The sequence below is a fragment of the Strigops habroptila genome, chromosome 6 (genome assembly GCF_004027225.2).
Source record: "Strigops habroptila isolate Jane chromosome 6, bStrHab1.2.pri, whole genome shotgun sequence".
In the NCBI taxonomy this organism is placed as follows: Eukaryota; Metazoa; Chordata; class Aves; order Psittaciformes; family Psittacidae; genus Strigops; species Strigops habroptila.
This window is the reverse complement of record NC_044282.2, coordinates 6,247,428-6,273,500: the sequence shown is the minus strand read 5'-3', so window position 1 is coordinate 6,273,500 and position 26,073 is coordinate 6,247,428. Positions and strand designations below refer to the sequence as shown.

General features: G+C 36.5%; 1 protein-coding gene across 1 annotated transcript in view; it reads left to right on the top strand.

Moving 5' to 3' along the window:
* The window catches only part of LAMA2 (laminin subunit alpha 2), a 369,886-nt gene that overhangs the window by 98,715 nt on the left and 245,098 nt on the right, over nt 1–26,073 (top strand). The window contains 7 exon segments of the mRNA XM_030489189.1: nt 1,211–1,323; nt 21,476–21,494; nt 21,497–21,540; nt 21,542–21,580; nt 21,582–21,620; nt 21,622–21,652; nt 21,655–21,719. Coding sequence (XP_030345049.1) covers nt 1,211–1,323; nt 21,476–21,494; nt 21,497–21,540; nt 21,542–21,580; nt 21,582–21,620; nt 21,622–21,652; nt 21,655–21,719 — 350 coding nt within the window.

The following is a 26,073-nucleotide window of genomic DNA, read 5'->3' as shown; positions in this document are numbered from 1 at the left end:
ATGTAGCAAAAAACCCCAGAGACACAAAGACTGTCAATCTGGCTGGTGGATTTAAGTAACAATTAAAATAACAAGTAAATTAATCAGTTCATAAATTAACTATTTGCAGTTCTAGGACTAGCTAGTAATGAAGGTTATTCTAGTTTTATATCAAGAAACTCTGTCAGTTTAGAAAGCCATCCTTAAGGAGAGGGGTTGGATTCTTCCTATTTTGTTATGTTCTTGCAGACAGAACTTGCATAGAAGAAACCTATGGTATTTGAATTACCTTTGGGTTATTTTCTCCATAATGTACAGACTTGCTTTAGGCAATGAAGGAGTTCAAAATATAGATCCTTGTACCTTTTAAAATTGAGGTTATGTTATTCTTCATATTGTACAGGAGAGAAACACATATTGACCCCAAAAAGTATCCTGGAAATGCTGAGTGCAATTTTTCTTCGTCTAAATAACATTAAACTACTGTGTAAGCAAATTTCAATAATTTAGGAGATCTTGAAATCTAGGAAGAATTAAATTCTGTAAATAAATTCTTATCCTATTATTCGAAATTAATCTGGGACACTGCAACAAAGTAAATGTAGACATAAAAAGTAATGCATCTTGGACTTAGATACAGATTTTAACCAAGCAAACCTCCTTTATATGCATGTATGTGAGTCAGACAATTTTCCAGTTGAGAAATATAGTCTGTAATGATTTCTGAATCATTTCCTCTGTAGTGATTTCTGAATTATTTCCTGAATTATTTCCATGTGTCCTTAGGAATGTCTTAGAAATGCAAGTACCAGTATTACTTTATCTCTGCTTTCCTTGTACACCATGTCTCAGGTTCCTGATTTGTTGTTTCTGTTGCAACATTTAATGACTTTACCATACTTGAAACTTAAGGCTTCAGGAAGTGTTCACTTGATTTAGATGCCTGCATTTGCTGTACAATCAGGAGAGCCTCCAACTGCATTTAGATATTCTAAATCACCTTCCTGTGATCCTAACCAAAATCAAACAACTAACGTTAGATTAGTATAACGTTAGTATTAGTAGTAAGCATGATTGTGCCCCAAGGTTAAAATAAAAATTAATTTCCTGGGGTTTATTTTAAAATGGTGCCTCATTAGTTCTGTAATTGTATTCTAGATTTTAGATCTAAAACCATCTAAATCTGCTTGTAATTTTGAAATATATTAATGCATTTCTGCTGTTTCAACAGAACGACATCCGATAACAAATGCAATTGATGGCAAGAACACATGGTGGCAAAGCCCTAGTATCCAGAATGGAATTGAATATCATTATGTGACCATTACATTGGACCTCCAACAGGTAGACTTCTGTTTGTTTGTTTCTGCAAAGGCTTTCTTTCTTGCAGTAGATCACCTGGATTGTTTTCATCTTTGCTTTGTGGTGTTATTGCATTATGAAGACACACTCAGCTTCTCCTATAACATTCTATTGTTTATACAGATAATTCTGACCCATTCATTGTAACATAATGTGCCAAATTAAAAATCATTTTTTCACATATATTTTTATGAAGTCATGTTTAAAATTCTTTTAAATATAACATTTTCAGTATTTTTTTCATGATAACTTCTGGTTTGGCTCTTAAAAACAATTGAAAGATAGTTTCAGGGAAAAATTAATATGAAGAAAAGTTTGTATTCAGAATACTCTCGTTTCAGTAACAAAGTACTGTACACTTAAATACCCCAAAAATACTAAAAATACTTAAATACGCTAAAAATAGTTCATCTGTGTTAGGAATACATGTGCACATGATGGGTTATTTTGAGGGACAGCCTGGGTGAAGGGAGTTTGGCTAACGAAGTCCTTAAATAAATTGCCTCTTTTTAGTGGAATCTTGCTTGACAGATGTAGCTGCACAGAATGCAGTTATTTGATGCTTACAAAAATGCTACATAAATTCCAGGTATGTAAACAAGAGAATTTGAATGTAGATGGAAAATCATTTTATTAGTATTGTGCCAAGATAAATACAGAACAGTTATCTGGTACAGTATTTCTTCATCATGTTATTTAGCTTGATTGTTTTGGTATTCGTTTAAGTAGGTAACAAATTAATTCTTCCCCACCTCCCTTAAAATCTTCTCTGATTTGTGGCTGGCTTATACTTGTCTGCAACTTGAATCAGACCAGAAAACGTAGAATCATAAAATGATTTAGTTTGAATCTTTAAGATTGTCAAGCCCAACTGTAAACCTAACACTGCCAAGTGCGTCCTTCACCCGTGTCCCTAAGCACCACATCTATGTGTCTTGTAAATACCGCCAGGGATGATGACTCACCACTTCCCCGGGCAGCCTCTTCCAATGTCTGACAACCCTTTCAGTGAAGAAATATTTCTAATATTCAGTCTAAATCTTGCCAGTGCAACTTGAGGCAATTTCCTGTTACTTGGGAGAAGAGACTGACACCCACCTCTCTACAACCTCCTTGAAGGTAGTTATAGAAAGCGATAAGGTCTCCCCCAAACCTCCTTTTCTCCAGACTAAACAACCCCAGTTCCCTCAGCTGCTCCTCATAAGTCTTGTGCTCCAGACCCTTCACCAGCTTCGTTGCTCTTCTCTGGGCCTGCTCCAGCACCTCAATGTTTCTCTTGCACTGAGGGGCCCAGAACTGAACACAGGATTCGAGGTGCAGCCTCACCAGTGCTGAGTACAGGGGGATGATCACTGCCCTGGCCCTGCTGGCCACACTATTTCTGGTGCAAGCCAGGATGCTGTTGGCCTTCTTGGCCACCTGGATACACTGTTGGCTCATATTCAGCTGCTGTTGACCACCACCCCCAGGTTCTTTCCCACTTGGCAGCTTTCCAGTCACTCTTCCCCAAGCCTGTAGCATTGCATAGGGTTGTTGTGACCCAAGCGCAAGCCATGTCACTTTGCCTTGTTGAACCTCATACAATTGGCCTTGGCCCTTCCTACCCTCAACCAGATCAACACTCCCACCCAACTTGTTGTCTGCAAACTTACTGAGAGTGCACTCGATCACTTTGTCCAGATTGTTCTTAAAGATGTTAAAGAGAACTGGCCCCAATACTGAGTTGTGCAAAATACCACTTGTGGCCGGCTGCCAACTGGGTTTAACTCCATTCACCATTACTCTTTGGGCCCATGCATCTGGCCAGTTTTTACCCAGTGAAGAGTACACCCATCCAAGCCATGAACAGCCATTTTCTACAGGAGAATGCTGTGGGAAACAGTATTATAATCTGTTTTCCAGGTGTTGAGAAAAAAGGGAAGATCCTTTCTCTGGCTCACTGGATAGGTATTACCCTTCCCAGCTCCCCCTTCCTCTGTGATCTCTTCACTGAGATGAGTTTTCTGTTTCAGTTTATTGTTATTGGTTTATTGGATTCGCTTGGAACCTGCCTGACCTTATCTGTCTACTTTCTCATTTAGCTGTACTTAAAGAGGACAATAGCTAATTCTCAACTGAAGAGGCTTGTACTTTATTTCTTATAAAAACTCTGTCATATTAATGATCTGACAGTAAAAATTCTTGTAAGTCTCTTGATTATGTGACTCCGAAGTACTTGGAGGGCAGTAGTCTTTATTTCCAGAAGAGCCTTTGAATACTGGAAGAATTGTTAGCATTCTGGCTTTGGAACCCTCATTGTTACTGGCAGAAACAATCCTACCTACATCTGTGGTTTTGGCCTTATATATGCAAAAGTATTCATCATGCATTTCTTTCAATCAGCAGAGCTAATGAGGAAGTTCGAGATAAGTCCTGTGCATTAGAAAGTTTTTTAGTGGGGGGAGAGGTTTAAATGTTTTTAAACTTTCAGAGAAATTAACTTGTTTGCCTTTACAACAAAGGATTGTGCCTTTTGTTGGCTATGATCTGTTAATAAGTGAATAGCTCTCAGGCGTTAGAACTAAATAACCATCCCTGATTTTCATCACCCTAGTGATTTTCCCTGTGTAGTTGTTTAGGTCAGGTCTGCAAAAACTAGGGCTTTACAACTTCTGCTGTATCAGTATCTAGATTGTCAAAAGAAATAAGCAAATTTATGCACTTACGAAAGTTTGGGGTTTTCTAATATACTAAAAGCTAGCAACTACAGAGTCAGTGACTATATTGAGGAAAAAGTATAGGTTGTTCTAATTTATTTAGAAGTGCTTCTTTGAGTCGACAGTGGTCTGAGAATACTGCACTGTGTTGTGTGGGTTTTGGGGTTTTGGTTGTTATTCTTTTTAAAATGAGACAAGGCTCAAGTATGAGCCTGTTTCTTTCCAATGTTCTCTTGCTTATTCAAAGAAATCTTGGTGGTCCTTTTGCAGTACTAAACCTGATACCTTCTCTTAAGCTTATTCAGTTGTATTGGCTGGAATAGGAGCACTGTTGAGGTTTCTGTGGATGTCAGCGAGGTGGCATAAAACTTTGTGTCACTAATGCTGCCTGACACACTCTTTATGATCTGAGTAACCCTTGTAGTTAGGAATACATGCTATGTTTACTCACCACTTACGTGAACAGAAAAAAGGTTTTGTTCCCCAAAATGTAATAAATGGTCTGTTGCAATTTGCGTGGCTTTTAGACTGCTCAGTAAGAAGTAAGAGTTGTTTAGATTTTGAGGAGTATTAGTAGTTTCTGTTTGCTTATTCGGGTATTTTGTAGACACAGCATTGTAGGCTTTATAAAAGTAGGCAGTGAAAGACAAAATTTCTCTTCCAGGTGGTGTCATGCATAGTAGGCACTGTGAATGATGAAGGTCACCAGGTATCTTTGAGACCTCACTTAATAGAAATACCATTCTTTACATCTGGCTTATAAGAAGTTCAGTAATTGCTGTGTTTGTATTGATAAATTCTTGCTTTAAGTATAAAAATGTTTAACTTCTTTTTGTGAGATAAAAATAGCAAATGACAAATCCACAAGTAATGGACTGAAAATTGCAGGAATGCATTAGTTTGTATGTTATTACTGGTAATTATGATAGTACATGGAATGCTTTTAGCAATCCTAATTTCACAAAAAAATCAGGAAAATAATTAATTTATATAATGCTTGGCCTTTTGAGGCAGCTGCATATTTTTTTTTTTTAGTTTATTGTGCAGTGTAGCCATGTAAAAATGGTATATACTAGTTAGCTGTAACTAATAAACTGAAGAAGTAAAATATATTTAACTTTAAAAGGAGCCAAAATATTATCAGGCAGGTTGGGAAAAATGCGGTCCCTTCCCCTTCCATTTGCAAGTGCATAAGAGGTCAAAATATGAATGTAGATTTACGTGGGTGTTGCTCAAAAGACTTTACATGGAGGTTAAAATGCAAGGTTGAGCTACCCTGGTTACTGAAAGGGAAAACTGCTGATCTGAGTTTAGCAGGGTAGGTTCATCGTTGTGCAAGGTGGTTGTATCTATGAAGCACTCACAAGTTACCAAGAGAAGCTGTCTGCTCTTCTGCATCTCTTAGTCCTGCTGGTTGTGTAGGGTCTGTCGGTTTTGCCTTAAGAGTGGTGGGCAGTTCAAGTGCCACAGAAATAATTCGGGTAATTTAGCAGGATAAAAAATAAGCTTTCTCTTCAAGAAGTACAGAGAAGGGAATTGGCAAAATAGAAGTGCTTAGACTTCCAGGGAGAACATGTTCCCTGTACTCGTGCTATCCCAAATCCTCAATTGGTTTAATTTGACATCGATGTGTAAGATTAGTAGAGTATCTTTAAAGAAAATTGGCAAATACACAGGAAAACCAGTTGGTAGTTTGAAGTGAGGTGGTCAGCCCATCTGTTTCTGATTTCTACATACATCAGGACACTTTTATTAACAAATTTCCTGCTGTGGTAGAGAACAAGGACATCGGCAGTACCCTTGATACTGCTAAGATACTTGGACCAGGAGCATATTTATGTGGGGTTTGAGGGCTTTTTTTTTTTACTATATACTTAATATTTTGTTGTAATGATTCTGGGATATTTTATGTGACTTGTAGATTTGGAGAACTTGTATTAGACCCAAAGTTAATGTTCTGGCAGAAAAGTCTGGACTTAAGAAGTATATCTTAATTGCCGGAGACTGTGGAGGATCAGTTTAGTGTCCAGGTAGTCCTTTCCAGGCATATGCTTCTGAAGGAAAGTAGTTGACACTCCTCAGAGCCTTGTAAGATTTCATAAGATGCACCTCATAAGGTGCAAGAGCAAAAATTACTGATGAAGCTATGTATTTGATTCCTCAGTTTTAAGTTCCCTAAGCTCTGATAGTTTGCAGCTCTTTCACCTTGTCTTTTCATCCTGTCCCCTGCCCTCCTTCTATAGGAAGGGAGGAAGGAATCTGAAAAAATATGTTCTGACTCCAGGTAGAAATCACTGGTGGTCCCACTTCTCCTGAAGAGTATTTCAGTACTTTTTAGAATGTAAGTTTTTAGACTTGTGGACTTTACTGTATGAGTTGTACGTATTATACTTTGGAAAGTGTTATTTATGAAACTACATAAAGAACTGAATAACTGGAAGTAAAAGAATGCTTGACTTGCTCAGGATTTTGAAAAACATTTACAAAAAGCAGACAACAGTATTCTGCTAATGCTAAATTAATTATTTTGTAATTCTGTATTATTAAAATATAATTTAAATAGAGGATTTTGATCTGGTTTTGAATTATTTCTTAGTTCACTTTAATACCCATGTGCAGAAATACACACAAATACGTGTGCATGTACACAGTCGCAAACATGTATCATGTATCCTTAATAAGGGTAATGCTAGGGAGAGGAAAAGCATTGCAAAACTGAGTCATTGCTTTTGCTTTCTCTACACAGGACTGTACAACTAAGTGGCTCTGTAGCAAAAGGCAGACATGAGAAAACTAAGAAACTGTGACAAGATGAATGGGAGTGATTCAGGCTGGGACAGGGAAAATAACAGTATAGGATTCAGACTAGTGTTATAAAAGCTTAGTCTGTGGGAAGATCTTAAAAGGGAGGGAAAAAAACCCTCCTATCTCTGAAGGGAAACAGAATCTGTATGTGCGTAGTTGCCACCAAGTTGAAAAACAAATCATTAGGGAGGAAGAGTCCCATGGAAAGTACATCTTCACTCTTTGCTGTGATAGGTAGGACAGCTACAAACATCAGAAAGAGCATACAATAAATTTCTGAAAGCAATATATCACAGCTGAGTTATGGATGCCACATGCAGAATATGGACTGTGATTCATTATTTAGTTACTATGCTTTATAATTCTTGATTTTTTTAGATTATTATTTTTATTTTAAAGCTTGAATTTTGGGTTGTGCAATGTGTTTATACCTCTGCTGTTACGCTGAGGACTACGATACATAATGTGAAATGTGTGCGACCTATAATTTGAACATTTGGGTAAAATTTGAAACCAACTGAGGAAAAAAATCTGAGTATTGATATTTCAGTTTTGCCTGCGTTAGCAAACAATGTGTCACAGTGGGAGAGAAGGAGGGACAGAGCTGGGAGAGAACTTGTGTGTATTTGGTGCTGAGGACCCAGCTCGCCTGCCAGGAAATTTACTTTAGAATAGCTCTATTCTGGACCGTGGGCTGAGTGTCCATTAGCAGCTGAAATGAATTGGATATGTCTAAGCATGTTCTCCTGGCTTAGTTTTTATCTAAAGTGAATCTAGTTTGTGAGCCCTATGTTCTACTCATGATTTGAACCAAAGCATGCTAAACTGGGAGGTGGGAGATTAACCTCAAAAGCATGCTCATTATCTGAGCTAAAAAGCTAAAGTGAATGTACCCTCATAAGCTCTGTGTCTCAACAGAGTCCAGATTTTATGTTAAGACTATCAGATGCTACACCTCCCAAAATGGTGGTATTCCACCATGTCTTAGTGCAATATTGCTGGTCTTTGCTGTGGGAGAAAGGAAGTATGAAAGAGGAGAAACCTCTTGCAAAGAGACCTTGCTCGTGGGAGCTTGCTTGTCATTTGCTCCTCAGCTTTGCCACTATGACTATGCTGTGTTGATAGCTGTTTTTGAAGGAAACATTATTTTCAGGTGTCAGTTCCTGCGCATTAGCCAGATCCCTTGGGAGAACACAACTCTCTTTCAAAAAGAGTTCATCACTGTTATACAGCAGCGGAGGTCAGATGTTTGTTAGCCAAGGATGAGTTGAGGCAAGTGTGGTAAGTACTGTCTTGCAGAATCGTGTTGAAGATGTTACCCAGATGTGTGGCCAGACTGAGACAGGCTACCTTTTCATAATATGTTTAATATAAAGAATGGCTGTTTTTAATGAAGGATTATGTGAGCAATTAAAATCTTATTTCCATCACCACTTCTCTGCCCACTTTTGACCTTCTTCCCTCTGCTTTCTAGTGTTTGACTGAGGATGTTACAAAATGATTGCTATAGGAATTAGCTTAGGCTTGGAGTACTTTTGTAGCCTCAAAAGTAAAGCCACCCTTTCTGACCAGCCATTTTTTTGTATTTCCAATAAATGAGGTATTTCCCATGTTTCACCATCCCTTCCAAAGCCAGTCTGAAAAAGCCTATTCTAGAGACTATGTCATATTGCAAGTTAAGCAGCAGAGACCATGAATTTACTGTCTGCATCCCTGTCCAGTTTAATTTTTTCTTAAGAAATAACCTGGTTTTTGGGTATTGACCATTTAGAAGTTATTGCATGATTTTTAGATTATAGAACCATCTCCCTCTTGTGTGGTTTCAAAAAACTACTGGAACCGCTGTGTGGGTCTTGTTTATACAGTTGAACCTCACAATGAAATCCAGTTAAACTAATCCTTCAGGGGTTGAATGAAGTCAGTCTTACAACCAGAGTTTACCATAAAGTAAATTGGATTATAAGATATTTCACAATGACATGGCTTCTTTTAATACAGATTTATAGGGGTTTTTTTAACCAATAACAGTTCACCAAACAGTGGCTCAGGAGTCAGAATGGGTTGAGCAACACAGCCATATTAAAATAACCTTTACACATTATCTGCACAGTAGTATAAGAATATGTATATCATTAGAAGATATTTGGTTTTCATGTTTTATTTTCTGTGTTCTGGAATATCAGATGTGTGTTTCCAGTGGAAAAAAAATCTGCAGTTAGCTTTCTATTGAATAACTTCTGATATCAACTATCAGAATAGCTAAAGGAATAAAGACAAGGTTAATGATGCTGTTTAGTCTTGGGATACAAGAACCAGATTAGTAAAATTAAGTGCCAGTTGGTCTTCAATTGTTAAATTTGTATATATGTCTAAAAATTTTGCTTAGGTTTCTGGTTAATATATTTTTTTCTTTTACTGACAATTATGTGCTTCAAATGTCTGAGATGCTTTCAAAACCGTTTCTGTAAAGGTAGAGCTTAATGCTTCTCTACATTCCCAGAAAGTAATTTAACAGAAATGAAAATTAATCCAAACTGAGACTTTTCACCAACAAATATCAGTCTGTTTTGTCCATCTTCAAAAATGTTTGTCTAAAGAGAGAAATGTGAACAGAAGCAAAATCTGTTCAGAATGTAATGCAGCAGTTCCATAATTGCTGTTCCCCGCACCCCCCATCGCATCCCTTCCTCAAACTGACATTCCTGTCTCTCTTGTTCTGGCACCAGCACTTGTACTGCCATGCAGTGAACCAAATCGATACCTTGATACTGAAAGCCGCATCTCATCTTGTTTTTTGGGGGTTAGGTTTCTGCCAGATCAATTTTCTGATTTGGCTTGCTGTGTGAGGTTTTAATGCCAGTATGGAGGAGGGTTTAGGAACATATTTCTGGAGGTCATGGGGAAAACAGTTCCACCCCTTTACGGAGCAGCTGGCACTCTGCGTTGGCTTCAACTGATTGTAAAACTTAAAAGTATAAAATACCAACTTGTGAGCTACAGTCAATGCCTGCAACATAGAGCCGTCATCCCAAATATTTGTTTTTAGCATTTCTTGCACAAGAATCATTATGCTTTGAAGTAATGTAAACATTTGAGAATGCAAACATTAATTATCTGGGGGAAAAAAAATAAAAAAAATCCTAAATTCCATTTCCTGGCTCAGTTATACCTGTGGTAATGAACTGTTAAAGTGACAGCCCAAAAAAGATGTAACTAAAGCCATGAAAATGAGACTGTGGAACTAATATAAAAAAGAAAGAGATCTGTTTTGTTTTATCAAAGTCCCCAGCCAATTTTTAAACATATAACTGGATGGTAGTTATAATACAGATTTTTTTGTTTGTTTGTTTGGGTTTTTTTTGGGTGGGGTTTTTTTTTGTTTTGTTTTTTTTGTTTGTTTGTTTTTCTTTTTTTGTTGTTGTTGCCTTCATAGACTTGACTCTGGACATTTTAGTAATTCTTTTCTCTAGTTTCACAATTTTCAATGCAATAATCAGATATCCATAGGATGAAGCAGAGCATACTTTGTCCTTCTGATATTTTTTTTTAACCAAAGGGAAACTATTGGATTTGAAATTCGTTTATAATTAAATGATTTGGAAAAAAAAGGCAAAAAGAAAAACCAGAAAACAAACACATAAACATGTCAGTGAGGTTTTATACCAAACATACCTAGAAAATGTCATTATTAGTAGTTGTGAAAGCAAATAGAACTGTAGTAAATATTTTGACATCACAGTGAATGTTTTTAAGAACCACCCGGTTTATGGACTATTAGCAAGTATACTTTATATTATGTAGCTTTCCATCTTGTTTTCTCTTCATGGAAAGGAGAGAATATATGCACACTGCTAACATGTGTCATCCAGGGCTCAGTTCCTGTCTCAGAATAAAGTTTCCTGCATTGATATCACTTAGACAAAAGACTAAAGAAAAATGAATGACCTTTTGCCTTAGCTAAGGGTTGAGAGTGCACGTCTATGCCAGCCGTAACTTGAGTAGAGCCTGCTGCATTAAGCTTTTGGATGTTCTAACAAACAACTGTTAGTGAACTTACTCAGTCTTACTTTCCTGAGGCATTAAAAAAGAAAGGTTTTCATGAGTGGTGCAATAACACATGGGGGGAGTACTCTTCCGTGCAATCTGAAATGCTAAGAGGCCATTACTGTTCTGAAAGATCGGTTGTAATACCCACCATAGAAAGTGTTGCTAGCTACGTTGAGTAGTTGTATTAACTATAAATCTCTGCAGGATTATTTTTTTATGTTTATGAATCAGACCATAACTTTATTGCTTTGTGGTTAGTCAGATTTCTAAGTAAGCAAATCCTTTCAGCTTCAGTTGATAGTATACACTGACAAAGATTTAAAAAAAGTTTTGAGAATTTATAGTTTTTCTTCCTGAGTTTACTTGCCTTATATTTTTGCTGGATGACTACAATAAATATATATGCACCCTTATTCCTTCTCTAATTTTAGCTTTAACTAAAAGAGCTATTCACCTTCCATCCTTCAGGCAAATAATTTCCAGATAGAGGTCCGAAGTACTCCATTATAACTTAGAATCCAGACCAAAGTGCATGTACATTCTGAGATGAATACAAGGTTTTCTTCAGATTTTGGACTATTAGCAATTCTGATTCTAAAGAAAGTCACAAAGCCTGGAAGAATGGTGGCATTTTTTCGAGTTAGCTTTTTATTCATCATAACTATTGAATGACAACATGTTTCTTCAGTAAGGAGAGGAAAATCTGTTCAACTGAGAATCCTATGATCCTTTATATGTCATGCCATGGTGATCAATGAAATAGTGCTTCTATTGTGCCAGCCATTTATCACAAAAATTATTATTGAAAAGTAAGTTCTATGCTACAAGATGGACAACAAGATTCTGTAGTAACACATGATGAAAAGTGTCAATAACAGAAGGATACCTGAGGTAGGTTATTAATTGACTAATTTATGTTTTGTAAGGTTTTGTATGTAATTGGAGATTTAAGGGAGAAGGAACAATTCCTAATACCAAGAAAGTACCTGTCATAAAAATATGTAGTGCTTTGCAGCATTATGCCAGTATAAAATCATTTGATGAAATAAGCTTAAGGTTGTTTTTAATTGCCTTTTGTTTAAGCTAGCAGGATGTAAATGATTATTTCAAGATAGCAGTATGTGGTACAGGTAAAATGCTGCTAGCATTGATAGTGTGCAACAGTAAGGTCTGAGCTTGGTCAAGATCATTGAATATGACTTGCCAAGAGTTCTTCCTCATCTGTGCAATGGTCTTGATTTGTTTGGTGCATCTAAAACCACGCTAGGAAAAAGTACTAATGGTAACAAAACAAATGTTTTAAATAGGCCTTGGGGCTGCATATAATCATCCCATGTTCTGAACAATGAGGAATGAATATATGCATATACCTTCCTTTCAATCAAATCTAATAGTGACAAAATTATTCTCTCACTCTGTGCTCTGTGAAATTCCATGAGCAGCAGGTCACATGCTCTGTGGAAGCACTTAGAGACTTATTTATCAATGATGTAGTTTTAGACAGTCAGTAGAAACAGTCATTAATGTAGCTCTTTTTGGTTTGATTTGGGCTAATGTGATCTAAGCGATTGAAGAAACTTGAGCGGAAATGGCGTGTATTGGATCCCTCCAGCTACATAGCATGGAAAAACAGACTTGGTTCTGTTCTTAAACAGCATGTGCAAACTTCATGATGAAGATAAACATTTTGCTTGCTTCTGAGTCCTAATGTGTATGTCTTTTAATTATTTGCAAGTAAATTTCTGATTGTAAAAGGGGTATGAGATGGAACTATGTATATATATAATAATTCACTTTTATATTCCACATATCCACCGCTATGCCATACAACAACATATCCACAATCTAAAACAATTCTCAGTATAATTTCAGAAGTTTTAAGAACTAATAGCAAAAAACTAAAACTGAACATGCGTACGCTTTTTGATCTGTTTTTGAATCTGGAAATCAGATTTAGAATCTCATTTCATTTCTATTTTCTTCTTTACTTGTGTATGTTTTTGAAATTTCCAAAGTTTAGTGATGTAAGATAGCTTAGAATCACTGCCAGAATAAATCTTAAAGCCTTTTTAACCACCAAAATGAAGCATGATGTATTTGAAAAGGTGAAGAAAAGAAAGAAGACAAACGAGATAAAAATATTTTGGAAAATATCTTTTTTTATTTGAAGCTTAAGTCACTACTTTATGCATATTTTCATTGTTCAAGTGTTCATATTGCACAATATTTCCAGATTGAGATGGAGAGAACATTGTGTCATGTTCAGGGAACGGTATAAGTTAGTGTATGCCTTTTTGTATTAGGAATCAACTATTTAACTTCGAAGAGCTTACAGTCAAGAGCAAAGAAAACCCTAGTTCTTCAAGATGATCATATATTATATCTGGTGAATAACATGTCCTTTTCCAGACAACTCAAAGTAAAAGCTTGTGAAGGTTTCAGCAGGGAAACATTAAAGGTTTAAATGTGATAATGCAGAATATGCTCCATGCTAACAGTACAATACAGTTCAGATGTTTTTTCGTATCCTCTCACAAGCTTGATAACAGATGTGCCTCATTAAGTAACAATTATTATTTATATACTTTTAAGCGCTCTGCAGAAAAGTCAGAAACCATAGCATTGAAAAATATCTTTAAATTCACATTGATAAATTAGTGCAGCATGAACTTTCCTGTCTGTTATACAAAAAGAAATCTGAATGATGAGATACATCCCAGGGTCCTGAGGGGTTTTGGCTCGTATAGTTGCTAAGCCACTTTCCATCGTGTTCGAAAAGCTGTGCAGTCAGGCTAGATCCGCAGTGATTTGAGAAAGAGAATATCACAACCTAATCTTAAAAAGACTAATAAAGAGCACCCTGGGAACTACCAAGCAGTCAGCCTCTAGTGCAAGATGTTAGACTAATCTTCAAAGGCCCCTGCAACCCAAACCATTCTATGATTCTATAAGAAAGTAGTATTTCTCCAGGAAATACAGGAAAATGCATAAGAATCTGCATCTGACTAATAGTTTTTATCTGTGTTAAAATTAATATTCTCATTATGGAATTAAAAATGTAAAGAACTTGGTATGAGTCTGTAATAGGTGAGGAGATTGAGAATAGTTTTTAAATGTTTAGGTTTCAAGGTTGTGTGCATTGTAGAACTTTTAATGAAGTTTAAAAAAAAATGGCTGTGTTGATAATACTTTTTCTTCTTAAACTAGAGGAACATATAGTCTTCTGTGCAGCTTGTGAGAGGATGCTGCATGGAAACTCATTGAAGGAAATAAGAATACTTTACCCTGGTACTCTCAACACTACTGACCCCTACCTGACCATCAGTTCTTGGATCATGAAAGAAAAAAAATTTTGGGGGTGTTTTAGCACCAAAATAGAAGAACCACCTCTTCTGTTCTTCTCTTGTATTGTCTAAGTTTGAAGAAGAAGGTTTGCATATCGTCATTTCCATCAGTTTTCCTTTCGTTGCCATATACTCTTCTCTCCATGGAAAGAAGTGATTAGCCTTAGGAAATAAAGAGAAAAGGAACTGCTTTCTGCTATTATTGAAAGCACTGTGAAAAGAAATTGCTAACTTTAGCCCTCAATTTTGGTGTGTGCTAGGCCAATGATGAGCAGCAAAAATGGTCAACAGAAGCAGCTATTTTTGAGGCCTTCACAAACAACTGAACAATGGGAGAAAACCAACAGAGAAATTACAAAGAACAAAAGTTGACATTGCCAGAAACTTTACACGTACTGACTCCCTCCATTTGGCTTAATGCACCCTAGATATTCAGCAGCTGGACAACTGAGAACTTTATAAAGTGCACTCCTTTAATAGACTTTTTTTTTTAAAATGACACAAGTTATAATCATCTTTTACTTCATAGCATGAGCAGAAGTTGAGAGGTATTAATAAAGGATTTATTTTTCTCGAGGAGATATAAATGTTCTAAAGAAGTTGAGCTCTCCTAGCTGTTATATACAGGGGAGGGAGAAAGCTGACCTGTTCTAAGTTGAGGTATTTTTAATTTATTTTTTCTTTTTTTAAAATGCATGTTCTGTAGGTATTAACTGATTCAAAGAACTCACTAACAAAGCCTTAAGTTGACAAGCAGGTATCCTTTATTGGCAGCACTGGGAGACACAGGGGATCTCTCCTCCTAACGTGTCTCAACCCTGAGCGTTAAACAGACTGTGTTTATATTGTTGCTTAACATACATATTCATTACATTTCCAGTAAATGTCATGCATATTCATTACATTTCCAAGAACTGCTTTGCGTAGATCTACGCCATTTCGCATGTGGCACAATAACGTGGTAGTGGTCCTTTGGGACCTCTGGTGGTCATTCTTCATCATCTTAGTCTTCATCACTTCGTCCTCTAGTTGAACTTTAGGTTTGGAAAGTCCCGTTGTCATGTCAGCAACCTCTAGTCCAGTTCTGGCTGGTCATCGTGAAACATTTACCCAAGATAACTTTCTCACTGTCAGCTATTACAATATCCTACTTCTTCAATGTCATCTATTATGAGGCCCACAAAGCTAAACTGAATTTTAACTATTTACAAAAGATTTTTACTTTCTTGTCTCATAGCAGAATTGGACTGAGCATTTTACATGAGTGATTTTTTGTCTAATTAGAAAAGATGGAAGATTTCTGACTGAAACATGGCTTGATTTGGAGATACCTTAGAGCTTTTCAAAGTTTGCTGTGGTAAGTCTTTCGCAGTTGTACCCGTGAAATGCTATGGACATCTTATTTTGCATGACATTCATAGCTACAATTTTTCTGGGACAAATGATGAACCTGCTAGCTAGTAACCAGAATTGTTTGCAACAATGATGGGAAAAAAACTGTGTTGAATCAAGCGTGTACATATTTCAGCCCAAATTTCCCATCTGGTAGCAGCATTTCAGCTGGAAGCAGCTCAGATGAACAGGGGACATTGTCATTAGAAGGCAAACTGCAGCATAGCAGGGAGTTGTTCAGCTCTCTAAATTGATATTAGCTGAATCCTGCTAAGCAAATCTTATTTTTCCTCCCGTGCAACATTTTTCAATTACAGAATTTCTGACTGTGAGGAGAATGTTTGAAACCACAGCCACTGTCTCTCAGGACAGCAATAGATAGACAAGGGTCCTTTGAGGAATCTGGAGAGCCATTCACTTCTAAATTAGCTTTTTCTCTGTCTGAGTTGGTTGTGAGACTAAAGGAGAAGGTTAGTTGTTCTTAAATAGCCAGTTGTTGAAAATGTTGCACCAAACCTGTCTGCTGTCTTTCATACATACTAGACACAAATATAATCCATAGCAACATATGTGAATTGAAATACACCTGAGCACACAGAATCATAAGGAATTTATATCAGCCTCTTAGAGCACGAGAAGCTGTTTCTCAAACTCACAAAACCTCTGCTTTAGCTCATTAGCAGAAGTAGTTGAATTTGGTCTGTTTCATGTCTGAAGCCTGTAGGAGAGGCTATTCCAAAGAGAAGAATAGTGAAAATGTGATACTGGAATTTGAGTTGCATGATGTCCTGCACATATGCCAGCCGTTTTTATGCATGAGTGCAAAGATAGAAGTTAATGATTGAGGAACACTGTTTTGCATTGAGAATTTGTTTAGATCTGTGGTTCCTGATTGTTGGTCATCCTGGGTACTAGAAGATACTGAATCTGCTAGCCTGATGGATGTAAGGCTGTTGTGGCTCTGCCTTCAGGTTTAGACTGAAAGGTAGCAAAGGTAGCAAAGCAGAATTAATTTCTTATATTATAAGCTATATTATGGAGAGAGTGAAACACACCCCATGGCTGCACAGAGCAAAATAAATAGACCACAGTGCCCTATCAGCAACCCACATGAACACAAACAGCAGAAAGCTGCCTCACCCTATTCTTCCTCTGCAGATGATGAGGATTAAAAGTCTCCTAGGGGCATGTGTGTGTATGTACATCTATGGATACATACACACCATTGAAACACTTCAGTAGCTGGCCTTAGATAATCTACCTGCTAAACTGGCTCCCAGATCTCATTGGTGTCCCCAGTTGCTGGCACCCAAAACAGCAGAGCCTTGGAGATTTGCAGCCCTACTCTAACTGTTGGTACTCAGACCTCTTCTACCTGCTGGCTAGTCAAGCTTGAAGCTAACTCTTGTTCACACATACCCACTCGTAGAGGGAGCACACCTAAACTGAAGATAGAAGCAGGATTTAATGAGAAAATAGGACAGAATTCAGTGATGAAAATCAGGACAAACATGTTGACCAGCTAGCTATTTACAGTCAGCTTGTCCCTTTCATCTCTTTTTTCCTATATCTTAAACTTGTTCCTCCATGAGTCACCTTAATCTCTTTATTTCTCCACTCTTAGTCCCTCCCCTAAATGTTCCATAGTCACTCTTATCCATTTACACAATCTCCCTAACACTTGCCATAAAAAATTTTACATAGTCTAAAAATGTTCTTTCTTCTGTTTCTCCTAATAAGCCATACCCTCCTGTCGCCAGTAACCCTCGTTAGCCTGCAGGGTGTTCTGAGATAGCTTTCCCAGTTGACTTTTCCAGATGGATTTCACAGTGGGACAAGAGGTGTCTGCACTGCTTTGTGGTCCCTGCCAGCACTTTTAAATGACTGGTTAAACATCTTGTGGGATGTTAAGGCCACAAGTTTTGGAAGTATTTATGCCAGCTTGTAAGGAAACAAACCCTTTTCCAAATGCTGCACTCTTCTCAATAAACGAATACCATTTTACTTGACCACTGAACTGAAGAAATAATGAACAATATGATATAATTATGGTAAATAAGTAGATACACAGATTGCTGATAGAAGCCTCCATTAAAGCTATTACATTCTTCCACTGAGAAAATGAAATTTAAATATTTCTGTAGATCTGTAAGGTACTGTACTTTTTCTTAGATGATATTCTGACTTACATGAACGGTTTCTAACTGGAGGATTTATTTTTTAAATAGAAGCACAGGTGGGAGTCAGGCACAATGAGATTTCCTGCTTCACTAGCTAACCCTATGCAGATTAATGATTCACTTCAGCTCTATCTGAATAATATTAGTGTAGCAAATTATCCTGTATACCAGGATGCACTTTTCTATGTCTTATGAGGCATTCATAAGAAGATAGAGTGCTATAACTTATGGAACCATTCCTCACAATATGTGCTTTGCAGATCTTACTGCTGAGACAATTGCCAGTGAAAATGAGACCCAAGACTCATTTTGTTTTTCATCTTGAGGATTATGTTGTCTATAATTTGAGAAAGGCTTAAAAGTACTATTTTAGACTATTTCCCTCCCACTCCCATAATTGCACTACGGTCACATGAGCAGAGCAAGTAGAAAAAAAGAGGCAGCTGCACTTTGGCAGCTGTGATAATGGTCTGTTATGTGCTACTAGGCAGCTTGGTATTGCTCTGTTTTCACATGTGTATCAGCAAACTTCAGTTTCCAGATTACATTCTATGGGACTTGTGCAAAACCAGATGTATTCTAAGATTGTACAATTAGTACATCAACTGACATGTGTCAGCTATTTGAAAAGTAAACCAGGCATGCTCTGTCATGCTGTTCCCTGTGGTAACAGAAGCTATGTTACAATTTGCTAGGAAACTTGCTTCCGGAAAGCTGAGCAGGTTCACCTTTTTTGATTGTGGAAACAAATACAGCGAAACTTAGCGGTACATTAGAGTTAGTGAGAAAGATCAGGAATAATATGAATCAGTCAGACCGTGTTTTTGATGCATGTGCTTTCTCATCTTCCCTTGACTGCAATTAATATTAACTGCCTACCTACATATAAAACTTCTGGAATTTAGTTTCTCTGCCCAGGAAATAATTTTGTTTTATACAAAACAGTCTTGTCAGTTCCACTCGCTAATGAGAAACTTGAAAGAGAAAAAAGAATTTTCATATGTCAGTGGGTTGCAGGCAGCTCGTACTTTTGGCGAAGCCACTACAGAAACTCTCAGAGGCGGAGACAGTAGCAGTAGTCTAGATCAAGCAGAAAACTATAAAGCTCTTCATGTGTATTCTTTTATTTACATTCACAAGCTTTTTTCCTGGACAAGTTCAGATTAAGCGGAATAATGTTCACCCCCTTATGACCCGCAATATGCCGTTTCCTCTCCACTGCTTTTTTAATAAAATTTTGTTACAGTTTCATTTACAAAGTATGCTAAAAGTAATCAAAGCCAAAAGTGTATAATAAATTGCAGTCAAACAGTATACTATCCCAGAAGGTAAGAAATGTAATTTCAAACACATCTTCAGCAGAATGTGCAGGAAATGTCATTGAACTAGGGCTCTAACTCGAAAAGTCACTGTAGAAAGTTTCACTCTCCCACACAGACTAGTATATCAAAGCAAGCAAACAAAAAAAGACTTCCTGTTGAGTATGCCTCTTGGCCTCACAAAGCCAATGCATCCAAGATGTTTGCAGAGCTAAATGTTTTTCTTTGGCAGTATTTAACACTGAATCTTCTGTGGAGTTTCGCAAAGGAAACTATATATGAAAAACCTAAGATTATGAATTTATTGCTAGCTGTGTCCTAAAGCACAGATTGTCCACAGTAGAAGCCCTAGCAATGCGTTTAACCTTACTTGTTATTCATTCAACATATAAGAGATAGCCTTATTATGAAAACGCAAGGTAAAACACTTATTTAAATTATTTACTTTTAAAACAGTATTTAGAAGTACTCTAGAGTGAAATATCTATTCTGAATGGCTGGAGCTGAAAGGGTTTATGTGGTTTGACTACATCGTGCTGATGTAAAAACCGATTTACATTGTACATTGGATTCTTTATTCATGCGAAGGACAATGTACAAAAAAACCTCTTGATAAACTAGTTCCTTAAAATATAGCTGTTGCTCATTGCCTCCCTTAGGAAATAGTAAATAATTAAGCACTCTGGCTATTTGCTGTCATTTCAAAGCTTAACTGAAGGGGAACAGTTTGGAGAGGTATATTAATGCTGTGGTTTTCTCTGTTTATTGTAAATAGTATTGGTGACACTGATCCCGTATAGTTACAGTTATTTATGTCCACAATGTAATATATCTCTAAATGAGTTTAAGAGAGGAATGGCATTTGTGGAACAGGGGACAAGTGATTTTATGTTTTGCACTAAAACAATGGAGTGAAACACAGATTCCTCCTGTCTCTGGAGATTTTATTTTATGCTATTGAAGAAAAATAACTTGATAACTTGAGATAATCCTTCATGAATGCACAGTCATGCATATGTTTTTCAGTTCAAAATAACTACAGCCACTTCCTATTCCCACTCAAAAACTTTAGTTGGTAGTGATTTGACTTCCTGACTGAAGCTGTTGTGCATCTTACTATGTTCTCAGCATCTGTACGAAAGGCAGGAATGATAATTGGAGACAAACCTTTGCCTCCATCACCAAACGTACTGCGGTATTTGCAATACTCTACCACTTAACGTAACTTGTATTTTAAAATAATACTCGTGGTTATAAAAAAAAATTGAATCTTCTTACTGTTTCTTTGATCAGTTAATGTAGGATCTTCTTTCACCAGTGTTACTGATTGATAAGTATTCATAATAGATTTCGTGTGGACTAAGTCTGAATCATGCAGCTTCTTTACAATGATTATCTGATCTAGAAAATGTTAAGTATTTAAATCAACACTGTTCTCTCCATGATACCCTCTGGCATTCTTATGTGCAGATTCACAGCACTGCATCTTAAAAATACTAACTTTCTGCATGTTCCTTCTTTTTAATGGAAATAGCTGTTTTCTTTCCTTAGCTTCAGTTCTACCTCTGTAGCACCTACATGTTACTAGGTTAAAAAAACCAAACCAAACCAAAATAAAACTGTCATTAACGTATGTCATTCTGCAATTGCAAGTATATTGTTTGTGGCTTGCATTCCAGAAAGCCTGTAAACAGAAATAAACCTTGATAAATCAATTGAATAGGCAAGTGAAATGGACCATAATGAGCATTGATTACATGCTTACATTCTGTTTGTAGTGGTATTTGATGTGTCTCTGTCCTATAAAGCTGATTTATGGCCACAGTGCCAAGTCATGTGATTGAAACAAAGATGTTTCCTAGAATGATTTCAGCACGATGTGATTACCTTTCAATAGCTAAACCCAATGTTTTTTCTTAACAGCGATAAGGTTGTAACAGTTTGGCAACTCTTAAACATTGCAGAAAGCGGATGTCTATAAATACACTTACAGAAACAAACCTCCTTCTACAAGTTCAAAATACTTGAAAACAAACTTTGCAAACATTTGGCTGAAACTGCAGCTTAGCAATTACCTGCTAAGTTATGTGGAATTTGGAGTGCTTTTTAATTCTATTTTCAAAGTCTCTATTTGCCTAATGCAGCTAATCTTTTTTCAGAGAAGTCAGTGGGGGAATTTATTTCTATAGTTAAAGAATGTCAATGGAATCTGAGGCCACATTGCATTTTATATTAAAAAAACAACAAAAAACATTATCACATTTACAGTTCTTAGTTTGGTAGCTATTAAGAAATCAGTAATTTTTAATTATGTATTTACATATATTTTAACAATTCATCCTATTTTTCAGATTTTCCAGATTGCGTATGTTATGTGAAAGCAGCTAACTCACCTCGACCTGGGAACTGGATATTGGCAGCGTTCGCTGGATGGTGTAGACTATCAGCCATGGCAAGTATTATGCTATCACAGACAGTGAGTGCCTGACACGCTACAAACATTTATCCCCGTCCTGGAACACCATCCTATAAAAAGATGATGAAGTCATCTGCACTTCTTATTATTCCAAAATCCATCCCTGGAGAAATGGAGAGGTAAGATCAGATGTTACTGCATGCACTGTAACCTGGCAGGAAAAAACCCTGCTTAATTGGCAAGTATCTGCCTCGAGTAAACAGAGTGTTTTGGTAGTGTTGAAAATGGGGAGGCAGTCTGTTTGCAGTTTTTAAAAAACTCACCCTATACACGGTCCTATATAAATGCATACAAGGTGCACTCTAATAAACTATTCTACCAAGGTAAACTAAGAGGTAAAGAGTTATTAGATAGAAGTAGGCACTAGTACTTTCAGACAACTTTAGTGTCTTGAAGTATGTGCCCATGTCACTTGGGAACAAAGGGAGAATACTGGGAAAAAATAGTGGACGAAGTGAATCATTAAAAGACTTCTCTTTGAGTCCATTTTCAGTCTCCCCGTGTATAAGCTAGAATGTTAAATAGTAATGATTTTACTCAGACTTTAATTTATTGCATTTAAGAGCCTGAATTGAGCCTTGCCTGTGCATATACCTATTTTTCCTCTCCTGTCGGAGGCCTCTGCTATTCATGGAGTCCAGGCACTTGAATCATGGACTAGTCATTTGTTTTAACTGAGGGCATAGAAAATATGTGGTGGAGGTGAGAATGAGGGTTTGTGGTTGAAAGAACAAGGCGAATGAACATGAGTTAGCAGTTCATCACTTGCAACTGCAGATGAAAATACAGTCTTTTCAGCCACTTAAAATAAAGAGAGGGAAAGCCAGATGTACAATTCCAACAAATATATCTTATATATATGAATTTTTTTTTCCCTACAGATTTTTGTCCGACACTTGCTTTGCACACAACTTGGTAATTTCCAAGGAAACAATGTGACTTGATTGTGGCACTAGATCGGAAGTATTTGTTATTTACAGATTCTTTGATGTCTAATGACGTTCTGTGAAATTTTAGCCTCAATATTTATCCTTCTCTTAATTTTTTCTGCTCCACTTTTTTAAATGATGTATCTCCTTATAAAGAGGTACAAACTTACTCTCTTTTGTTCGACTTCATGCAGAGCAACATTCACGTACAAAATTGTTAATACAGTTGGTTTGAGTACTGGATTTTAGATAGGTATGGTCTGTTCATGTTCACAGGAAATTTCAAATGCCAGCTGCAAAAGCAGAAAAATATAGCTTTCAATTAAAATATCCTGCTGGTACACTTTAAAAAAATGTGAGCTTGGATCTAAAGCAGTCTCATATGAGTTATCAGATATGAAATCAGTTGCACATCTAGGAAAAATCATCACGAATACTTTGTAGTTGTATCATTTGAATGGGTAGTTGTTCTTGTAAAACCTAGCAGAAGCATATAAAATGATATTACAAGAAATAGTGCAGACATATGTACTGTTTTCAAACTGTTTCCAACTGGGTGCTTTTTGAGAGGTGAACATGAGTTAGCAGTTCATCACTTGCAAAGAAATTTTATCCAGTTTCCTGGGGAGAACATGTCTGCACTGAAAATATAATGCCAAAGTAATTATTCCAATAGTTAATTTAATTTACATTGTTCAATTTCTTTGATTATCTAATTCTCTTGCAGACAGATATTTATTCCAGTGGTTTGCTGTCCTCTTGGTTAAACCAGTGCCTCATTGTGTTCTTCATTGGCTGAATTAAACAGCAGAGGGCTTTCATCATGCTGATACATATCTGTGACTTGAAACAATGGCTGAAGGCCTGCTGAATTGAGTAGAACTTAATTCTGATCTTAAGTGTGCAATTAATAATTTTTAACTTGGCTTGCTGTGCTGTAGTTGGTGTTCTGGCCTGAACCCAGTAAATGACTAGTGTCTGATAGACAGTTTCTTTACACAGGAAGAAGACTTTGAAGGGAGGAGTGCATCTGTTCCATGCCACTTGGAAAAGGGGAATTGTTAGATACAGGCACACTCTATTAAAGGCATATGATTTAATCTTACCTTGCACAGGTAGTTATTAATCTGAGATATGTCCCTAAAAGAGAGTGAACATCCTGAAGTGAAAAGCCTAAAGCTTAGCTTTTATAGTGACTGGAAGAGTATCATTCCACATGAATTAATCAGCTTACATTTCTAACAATATTCTTTTCATAAGTAAATCAGTAGTTTCATCTGTCTCAGTAGCTATAGACTGCATTATGAAATATGTAGCATTAACAAAGAAATAGTCCAGGTTATTTATTTTTTCGTATTTCATTAAACATGTAACATGAAAAACGATACAATTCATACCAATACCAGATTTAGTTACAATTATGTTCTGGATGTTATTTGCCTGGCTCCTGATCTTTTTCAGTGGAACTACATCTGCACATAATTTGGTTTTGTTCCAGGGTAGGACTTTAGTTCTATGTATCAGATAATACAGATGTTTTGTAAGACTGACAGAGTTATGAAATTAACATGAAGTGCTTTTCCTTTGCTTCAAAAGCTATGAGCTATCTAGGAACATCATTCTGGTGTACCCTCAGGAAACCTGATGAAGTGTAGATGGAGCATAGGTTGGCAAGCCAGTTCCAAAGCCAATCTACATCTACGTAGTGTCTTCAGTTCAAACTTGTCATCTTAGAAAAACAGAAATATGTCTTTTCATAATATTTCAATGAACATTTAGTCAGCGACTTGATTGTTTAGAGTATTCCCAGAAATATTAATTCTAAACAAAATATTTTGGGCATTTAATAGTATCACTATTAGCACCAGTAATATTCTCTTGGCTGATTGCAGAATTAAAACCAAGGACAACTAGACCAACAACAGAAAGATGGCAAAAAAAACCCAAACCCCCATGTGATTTCTCTTCAAGTCAGTGTAACTAGCACAAGTTTAAGTCCACCCAATCAAATGTGAATAAACTATCTGTAGGCCAAGAATTATTTGCATAAAATAATTTTATCAATTTTTTTCATGAAATCACGGAAAATTGCATAATGAGAGCTTCTGAATGAACAAACCTGAGAATTCTCAAATAAGGAAATTTCTCGAAAAGGCTTGAATGAAGAAAGATTGTTAGTATTCCAGTTTCTATGCTGTCTAAGATCAGTAATGCCTGAAAAAAGTGTAGGGAGACTTGGGTGTCTTTGTCTCACACTGGCAAAGGTAGACTTTTAGCACTGATGTTTCTGATGTGCCATTAATAAATGTAAATGCTAAAGTTTCTCAAAATACCATTTCAAAATAAAAAAGCAAGTTCCACTGTCTCAGTGTCCCCAAGCCAGAAAAAGAACTGAAAGAGATCAGATATATTAATGAGTTACATTATAGCATATATAAATTATATATTATATATACATTATATATTTTTATATATTGCATATCATAGAATCATAGAATCATAGAATCATAGAATAGTTAGGTTTGGAAAGGACCTTAAGATCATCTAGTTCCAATCCCCCCACCATGGGCAGGGACACCTCTCACTAAACCATGTGGCCCAAGGCTCTGTCCAACCTGGCCTTGAACACCGCCAGGGATGGAGCATCCACAACCTCCCTGGGCAACCCATTCCAGTGCTTCACCACCCTCACTGTAATATATAACTTTTACTGAATTGATGTTTCTTGTTTTAATGGTATTTTTTTTTTTTTTTTGGCATTAACTGAGAGAGTTGTTTCTGTAAGGATTGATAACTGGCAGGATATGAGGCTGCTATTTTTGGGTAAAGAAGAATGCCCATCTTGTGACATTTTCATCTGTACACCATATCAGAATGGTATTTCTTTATTTCCTCAGATGATCATTAGGTTGAGAACTAAAAATTAGTGGGTTACCATAGTGATTTTTTCTTCATTTCCCTGACACAGGAGTCTCTGACGTTTGCATGTAGTTTGTATCTTTTTTATTGAAGTCTTTCTTCTTCTGCTAGACTACAATTTGTGCCACAGCTTCTTTACCTTGATGACTAGGTGGATGTAAGGGTCCGGACATTAACTTTCAATGTTGTAATTATTTTTTTTTTAGTTTTTCCTGTAAGATATATAAAGATTTCTTTTAGCAAATACTTGGTTAAACTAGCATGTATAATGTTTGTGTTTTCATACATGGGAATCTTCTCTCTTGCTTGCAGTTGTTTCAAAGCTGGACCCTCTGGACAGTTCAGGTGCATCAGTTGCACGCTATAACATGTTAGGAAAATGTATATCTTTTCACAGAAAACGATACATTTTACTTGACTTGTAGTTTGATAGGAAATAAAATATGAGGTTACACTTAGAAAAAGTATTCTTCGAACATACATAGATTAAGCTTATTTTGTACCAGCTAGGAGAAAAAAATTAGCTAAAAATTAATTATTTCTTTAATATAAAGTGCTAGCAGATATTGAAAGTCAAATCCAGTGAAGACAGTGGGACAAAGGTGTAATTAATCTGATAAGAATG